Consider the following 8,739-nt stretch of genomic DNA (forward strand, 5'->3'; position numbering starts at 1 on the left):
ACTCAACAAGTTTATTGGAAACAAGAATATTTATTTCTCTGCAGAACTGAAGTAACTCAAAAACCAGAGAAAAACAAAACAAAACAACATTCCCATATTTATTCTCATGTAACTCTGTACATTTAAGTCTTATAATCATAGTGAAAGAGTTTATAGACTGATCTGTCAGCTGCAAAAAGCTCTTATTTGCATTATGGAAAGAAGTAGGTAAAAGGCAGCTCTAGGAATAGCTTAGCACTAGTCAGGATGTGAGTCTGTACCAAATATAAGCATGACTCTTTACAAAATATAAGCATGATTAGCCATAGGGCTATTCTGAATTCCACCAGCTTCTTTTGCTCCTATGGAGCAATTACTCCAGCCTACTTCACCTGAACCAGTACAGGATTCACCCTGCCCAAGCATTTTTCTAGAACAGGGAATTTATGGTTGTCACTGGATACATCCTTCCAAATGCCTTGTACTGCCTGGAAAACAACAACATAGCTGAACACTGTAGCCTAAAAACATTATCTATATAAATATTTTCTATATAACATTATTATTATACAAAAATCCTGTTTGGGTTTAGGAACAAATGCAGACCTTAGTCAACCTGAATCCCTAAGCAAATCATTGTTACAGACATACACAATAGTAGCTGAATGGCTGTTATACAAGAACTCTGAGCAAGCACCATCTTCCTAGTCCATGTTCTCATGAGGACTCGGAAGGAGGAGATACAGAGATAGGGAACCAAAGGCTCCAAGGCACCTTGGTACAACAAGCGAAAAAATACTGAGGATGTCATTTACTGGCCGTACAGATAAACCCACTAAATAAGGATACAGTGAAGTGCCAGATTTACCCCATAAAACGTTATTTAGCAGCACTGCACAGAATGCCTTCAACCCCGTCTTCAGGTCATGCTGAACTGACATCTGTCCCTGTTTTCTTCTCTTCAGACAAGTCAATAATGGCCTTGAGCTCAGCTTCAGAGAACTTCGGGGTCAGCGCCGCACAGTCATAATCAAATTCTTCATCAACTGAGAATGGGTGAACATCATCCCCTAGTAGCTGTAATGAGGAGAAAGAGATACATAAATAATATTGCTGCAAGTGAAGATAAGGGAACTCAAAATATAAACTTCTAATTAATATTTAATTAAACTATTTTTCCTGACTCTAGCACTCTCAGCTGATTAAGCTCTTTTTAAGTAAAAGAATAAATTCAATTATTCAATTTGACCTAATTTAAGCCATTTAATGTGCTCCATTTGTACTGTACTGTATCTGAATGAATATAATTACCTAATTTTGCTCAAGGCCAGGAATCTAAAAACATCCCTTGCACATATCTATTACATTCTTGCCACTTGTACTGGCAGGACTGTGGGGATATGGACAGTTACATACAGCTATGTTAAATTTCAAAGACAGATTCCATACCCTAAAATTTGAGCAAATATTACATAGAGCTTGGGTGTACATGCATCTGATACTAATGTAACATGCTACCCAGAACACAGTTTCAACAAAGGAAATGCCTGGAATGAGCAAAATGACACATAATCAATTTTCAAACTGTAATTCTTTTCACTATCTCAGAAACATGCAATTGGTTGGTTTGGATTTCTTGCATGATGACCCTAAAAGTTGTACTGCATTTGCCAATGTTTGCTTTACTGACATGGTGTAAAACATTTCTGTATTGCTTCTTATTGAAATAACTTAGAATAAACAATCTGCCTATAAAATAAAATAATGAAAACAAGTAACTGTGGCAGGCTGTATAAGGGGCCATGACAGAAAAGATTTATAGCCAGCAGTTACATAAAATTAATTCCAGAGCTTCATAGGCAACACATCCTTGCTGCCCAAAATGTACAGAAATGCTCCCTATCCTTTGAGAAGTTAATATAAAACATCTAGAAATTTCAACCACACAAAACAGCAAATCTCCTTAAGGACTATGTGTTTCAAAGATTTAAGTACTTCAGTACCAAGTAAGCAAAACATTTAAACACATGCTTATTTTTATAAATGGCTGACAAATCCTCAATGAAGCCAATGACTACTGACATATCCGAAGTTAAGGATACACATTTTTTTGCTGAAAGGCAGGAGAACACTCAGCATCTTACTGCTCAGTTTAGAAGGCCCAGTTTCTGGTAACATTTTCTAAGAAGCTGCATTGGCACAGTTAATGCCATCTAATAAATCAGAGAAGTGGTAGTGGTATTTCCCTCCAGCGGCCGGGAACTCGATAGAGATGGCCTTTCTCTGGACAGTCTAGAGAGAAAGACAAAGAGATGCTACGTAGACAGGTTGAGAGAGCTGGGCTTGTTCAGCCTAGAGAAGAGAAGGCTCCTTAAGGGGAGACCTTAGAGCAGCTCCCAGTGCCTAAAGGGGCCTACAAGAAACCTGAAGAGGGGGTTTGGACAAGGGCCTGCAGGGATAGGACACATGGGATTGAGATGAGATCTTAGGCACAAGTTCTTCCCTGTGAGGGTGCTGAGGCGCTGGCACAGGTTGCCCAGAGAAGCTGTGGCTGCCCCATCCCTGGCAGTGTTCAAGGCCAGCTTGGACGAGGCTTAGAGCAACCTGGTCTAGTGGAAGGGGTCCCTGCCCGTGGCCGGGGGTTGGAACTGGACTAATTTTAAGGTCTCTTTCAACCCAAACCAGTCTGTGATTCTACAGACATTTGTTACCAAATCTATAGGTAACTAAGCTAAGAAGAGTTTAAATTACAATAAGCCTTCACAAGGATTCTACAAAAACAAATCTACTCTTCCTCTACTTATGGAAAATATACAAACGTTCACTATGCCCTTGTGTTGACTTTCTTGTCATTCCAGGAATGTTTTATGCAGGTGCAGAGAAACAGTAGTTGCTTAAAAACTCGACTCCCAAATACTTACTGAAATTAGATGCCAAAGCAGAACATACCAAACTTCACTGCTAACAATTTTCTCTTACCCACTCACTGCACATTAGAAAAGTTTGTTCACACTGCTTATTTATCAGTGTGCTTCATCCTTCAAATGAGTGCTCAATGCACTAGGGAGTCTCTTTTTCACTTCTTTTCCCAAGAAGCTATTCACTTCAACCTTCCATGCAGACAAGTGATCTAAAATTTTCATACTGCAAACTGCAATTTTGATCTATTTCAAAAGTAAAACATTTTGCCATAGAACACTGAATCCTCTGAGCTGATCAAGTTATTATCTTACTATTTTTGCCTAAGGAGTTGAGAGAAATACGCGAATTTCAGGTGTCTAATTTAACATCTAATTGAAATTTTTTTCAGAGCTCTCTGGGAATAAAAATTTGCTCTATTAGAAAAATGCCAGTTAGCTTAAGATTGCTCCTGTAATTTACCCTGAAGAAAAAAATCATTTTCATTTACAGTTCCTGCATGTCCAAATTAAAGGGGAAAGAAATGTAATATTCCTAAGAATAACTGAAGTATTTTGCTAGAGGTTGTTTTTCAAAGTAATCTTGTAAATGAAATACCTTAAAGTTGAGATTTTCAAAAGTCTATTAATAATTGGCAACTCAGTTCTCTTTATTAATCTGTGCAGTCAGAGTTAACTCAACAGCTTGTCTCTGTCCTAAAATCTTTATTTCTGTGTAATTATGGCACTCTATGGTTCACTTGTTCAAACTATATGAAGTATTCACATACACTCACCAATGATTTCACTGCATACTGGAGGGAAAGGTTATTAACTGAATAAAAGGAAGTAAAAAAAAATATAAAATTAATATATAATGGTGTATGTGGAATTAAAAAAAAAAGTTTGTCTTGAGCTTGGGACACTGGATTGGGAGTCAATAAATCTTGACCAATTTTTCACTTCTGCTTCATCATTCTGGACAAGTCACTCAATCAATGTGTGTCTTACTGGCCTCTGAGAAGATACAACTCTTCCATCTTCTTTCACTTAGTCAATCCTGTCTTTCAGTTCTTCCTTGTTCTTACTGCATTTATGCATAGCACATAGCAGAAACAAACCTCAGTTGAGGCCTATGAGTAAAATCTTAAGCCAAAGAAACTCAATGGAAGCTGTATTTTAGGTGATAGATACTGCCATTCCACAGAGAAAGACAGAATCATAGAATCACAGAATCAGATGGGCTGGAAAAATCTTCAAGATCACCAAGTCCAACCATTACCTCTGCCAGCTCCTTCAGCACTCTTGGGTGGAACCCATCCGGCCCCATAGGCTTGTATATGTCTGGAGCAGAAGTTCACTAACCATTTCTTCCTGAATTATAGGGACTTCAACCAGCTCCCCACCTCTGCCATCCAACTCAGTGAACTGAGTACCCTGAGGATGGCTGATGTGACTATTCAAGGCTGAGGCAAAGGCAGCATTTAGTACGTCAGTCTTTTCCTCATCCTCAGTCACTAGGATACCCTAGTATCCAGCAGAGGATGGAGGGATTTGAAATAGTACTTTCTATTATCTTTTATGGCAGTGGCCAGATTTAGTTCCAGCTGTGCCTTCGCCTTTCTAACTCTCTGCATAACCTAACATCCCCGTACGTTTCACTAGGTGACAGTCCCTTCTTCCACAAGTCATAAATTCTCTTTTTTTTCCTGAGTTCCAGCAATATCTCCCTGCTCAGCCAGGCTGGTCTCTTCCTCGACAGTTTGATATTTGGCACATAGGGACGGCCTGCTCCTGTACCTTGAGGATTTCATTCTTGAAGTGTGTCCAGCCTCCCTGGACCCCTTTGTTGTTCAGTAATGTTTCCCAAGGAATTCTGCCAACCAGCATCCTAAACAGGCCAAAGTCAGCCCTCTGGAAGCCTAAGGTGGAGGTTTTGCTGACCTTCTTCCTGATTTATGAATCATAGAATCATAGAACAGTTAGGGTTGGAAAGGACCTTAAGATCATCTAGTTCCAACCCTCCTGCCATGAGCAGGGACACCACACACTAAAGCTGAGGCAAAGGCAGCATTTAGTACGTCAGTCTTTTCCTCATCCTCAGTCACTAGGATACCCTAGTATCCAGCAGAGGATGGAGGTTCTCCTTGGCCCTCCTTTTATTGCTAATATATTTGAAATAGTACTTTCTATTATCTTTTATGGCAGTGGCCAGATTTAGTTCCAGCTGTGCCTTCGCCTTTCTAACTCTCTGCATAACCTAACATCCCCGTACGTTTCACTAGGTGACAGTCCCTTCTTCCACAAGTCATAAATTCTCTTTTTTTTCCTGAGTTCCAGCAATATCTCCCTGCTCAGCCAGGCTGGTCTCTTCCTCGACAGTTTGATATTTGGCACATAGGGACGGCCTGCTCCTGTACCTTGAGGATTTCATTCTTGAAGTGTGTCCAGCCTCCCTGGACCCCTTTGTTGTTCAGTAATGTTTCCCAAGGAATTCTGCCAACCAGCATCCTAAACAGGCCAAAGTCAGCCCTCTGGAAGCCTAAGGTGGAGGTTTTGCTGACCTTCTTCCTGATTTATGAATCATAGAATCATAGAACAGTTAGGGTTGGAAAGGACCTTAAGATCATCTAGTTCCAACCCTCCTGCCATGAGCAGGGACACCACACACTAAACTATATCGCCCAAGGCTCTGTCCAGCCTGGCCTTGAACACCTCCAGGGTTGGAGCATTCACAACTTCCTTGGGCAACCTATTCCAGTGCCTCACCACCCTCACAGTAAAGAACTTCTTCCTTATATCTAACCTAAACTTCCCCTGTTTAAGTTCGAACTCGTTACCACTTGTCCTATCACTACAGTCCTTAACGTAGAGTCCCTCCCCAATATTCTTATAGGCCCCTTTCAGATACTGGAAGGCTGCTATGAGGTCTCCACGCAGCCTTCTCTTCTCCAGGCTCAACAGCCCCAACTTTCTCAGCCTGTCTTCATACGGGAGGTGCTCCAGTCCTCTTATCTATCCTCGTGGCCCTCCTCTGGACTTGCTCCAACAGCTCCATGTCCTTTTTATGTTGAGGACACCAGAACTGTACACAATACTCCAAGTGGGGTCTCACAAGAGCAGAGTAGAGGTGCAGGATCACCTCCTTTGACCTGCTGGTCACGCTTCTTTTGATGCAGCCCAGGATACGGATGGTTCCAGGGCTGCAAGCGCACACTGAAGCAGGCTCATGTCAAGCTTCTCATCAGTCACCACCCCCAAGTCCTTCTCCACAGGGCTGCTTTGAATCTCTTCTCTGCCCAGCCTGTAGCTGTGCATGGGGTTGTCTCGACCCAGATGTAGGATCTTGCACTTGGCTTGGTTGAACTTCATGAGGTTGGCATCGGCCCACCTCACAAGCATGTGAAGGTCCCTCTGGATGGCATCCCTTCTCTCCAGCGTATCAACCGAACCACACAGCTTGGTGTCGTCGGCAAACTGAAAATTCAATCATTTCATGATCACTTTTCCCAAGACAGCCTCCAACCATCACATCACCCACTGGTCCTTCTCTGTTTGGGAACAGCTAATCTAGCCAGGCATCTCCCCTAGTTGGCTCACTAACCAGCTGGGTTAGGAAGTTATCTTCCACATCCTCCAAAAACCTCCTGGATTGTTTCTTCTCCACTGTGTTGTACTTCCAGAAGACACCTGGTAGGCTGAAGTTCCACAGTAGACCTAGTGCAAGTGATCATGAAACTTTTCCTAGTTGTTTGAAGAACACTTCATCCGTAGCTTCATCCTGGCTGGGTGGTCTGTAACAGACTCCTACCAGGATATCAGCTTGATGGCCTTCCCCCGATCTTCACACATAAACGTTCAGCCTTCTCACTCACAACATTGAGTTCAAGGCAGTCAACGCACTCCCTGACATACAACACAACCCCACTACCTCTTATTCCTTGCCTATCCCTTCTGAAGAGCTTGTAGGCATCCATTGCAGCACTCCAATCATACAAATCATTCCACCACTTTTCTGTGATGGTGATTATGTCATGATTTCCTTGCTGAACAGAGGCTTCCAGCTCCTCCTCTTTGTTGCCCATGCTGTGGGCATTGGCATAAATGCATTTAAGTTGCCCTGTGGATCTGGACTCCAATAGCAGCTTGCTACCCTGTGTGTCTCATGTCTAGTGAGCCTGGTGTTATTCCTTTCCACCTTTAAACCTAGTTTAAAGCTCTCTCTATAAGCTCTGCCAGCTCCTGGGCTAGGATCCTTTTCCCCCTTTGGGACAGGCATACCCCATCTGCTGCCAGCAAGCCTGGTGCTGTATGAACTGACCCATGGTCGAAAAAACCCAAAATTCCAGCACTGACACCAGTCATGGAGCCAGGAATTAATTAATGCCATTTTTCTGATGTTACCATTGTCACTGTTTCCAACTGGCAGGAGGGACGAGAACACTACTTGGGCTCCCAAACCCTTTATCAGTCACCCCAAGGCCCTGAAGTCCTTCTTGAGTCCCCTCAGGCTTCTTGAAGAGATTTCCTTATTGCCCACCTGGAAGACTAATAAAGGATAGTAGTTGCAGGGCCATACCAGATGAGTGAGTTTTCTAGTGAAGTCCCTTACCCTGGCCTCAGGGAAGCAACAGGCTTCTCTGCGAGTCTTGTCAGAAGATAAATGATAGGCACGGTAAGTACTTTTTTAAATGCTCAAACTCAAGACAAACAAAGGATAATAGAAGGGTAGAATTCATCTTTCTTAATCCCAGCCATATAAAAATTAGGCTTCCAGATTAAGATGGTCAATTAGCCAAAAAAAAAAAAACAGCTGAGAGTCACCTTGTGAACAGAGATATATTCCATCATAGGACAAATGTCTACAGCAAGTGGGATGAATCACCTCTGGAAGTGCTTATCTCCCCTCCTGATGACAAAAAGACTAAATTAAACTACATTTAAAGCTGAAGTTAGGTGAGATGAACCCCACTTTGAATGCATGTTTATAGTGAGTGGATGGAAAATACACATTCAGCTGCACTCATATGTATGGGGGGTAGTGGGAAAATAAAGACCCTAGGAAGCAAAAAACTCTGACGTGCTTTATGAAATAAAGTATTAAGTAGAAATAAAGGACAGAATAAATATCTGGGTAGGAAAGGTAAATGTTCTGTGATAATGTACTTCAACAATGGAGTTAATGCTGTTTGAATTTTCAGTAGCCTACGGGAAGTCATGAATATTGCACAGTTCATATTGAAATTCAGGAATATATTTATGCTAAAACCAGGGAAGAAAGATGAAGCAACACTGGTGAACAACACAAATAATTTGCTGTGTCATTCACTAAGCCTCTTTACAACTGCTTTTGACAGAAAAACATTTTCAGGGAGACAATTTGTTCTTTAACAATTAGCCAAGTCAGACACTGGGTCTCAGCAGAGCTTCTTTTTTTAAACTTACCCTAACAATGCATTCAGCGATACACACCTTGCCCTAAAGTCGTTCATGGATACGTCCATAACAGACATTTGACATCCTACATCGCACTATTGAGCTTGTTTGTGTTTCATAGGGAATGGTTTTGCCCATCGCTAACAGATTTCTTTTGATGGGCAGAAAACAGCCTTATTTCAAAGCAGGACTGAAAGCACAAATACATGTATAGTTTAAGGGATAGAATGCTTTCATCTTCAGCAGCCTGGCACCAACCAAATGGTTGTGAAAATCCTAAGTCTTTCTCCCCAAAAAATGCAGCATTAAGACACTGGCACAGGTTGCCCAGAGAAGCTGTGGCTGCCCCATCCCTGGCAGTGTTCAAGGCCATCTTGGTCAGGGCTTGGAGCAACCTGGTCTAGTGGAAGGGGTTCCCGCCCCTGGG

General features: G+C 42.1%; 1 protein-coding gene across 1 annotated transcript in view; it reads right to left on the reverse strand.

Annotated features, from left to right (window-relative positions):
* Positions 1-903: 903 nt before the first annotated feature.
* The window catches only part of LOC104405157 (chromosome unknown open reading frame, human C11orf74), a 35,320-nt gene continuing 27,484 nt past the window's right edge, over positions 904-8,739 (reverse strand). Inside the window, 1 exon segment of the mRNA XM_010013772.1 lies at positions 904-1,056. Coding sequence (XP_010012074.1) covers positions 904-1,056 — 153 coding nt within the window.

This window comes from Nestor notabilis, unplaced genomic scaffold, assembly GCF_000696875.1.
Source record: "Nestor notabilis isolate BGI_N333 unplaced genomic scaffold, ASM69687v1 scaffold2894, whole genome shotgun sequence".
Taxonomy (NCBI): Eukaryota; Metazoa; Chordata; class Aves; order Psittaciformes; family Psittacidae; genus Nestor; species Nestor notabilis.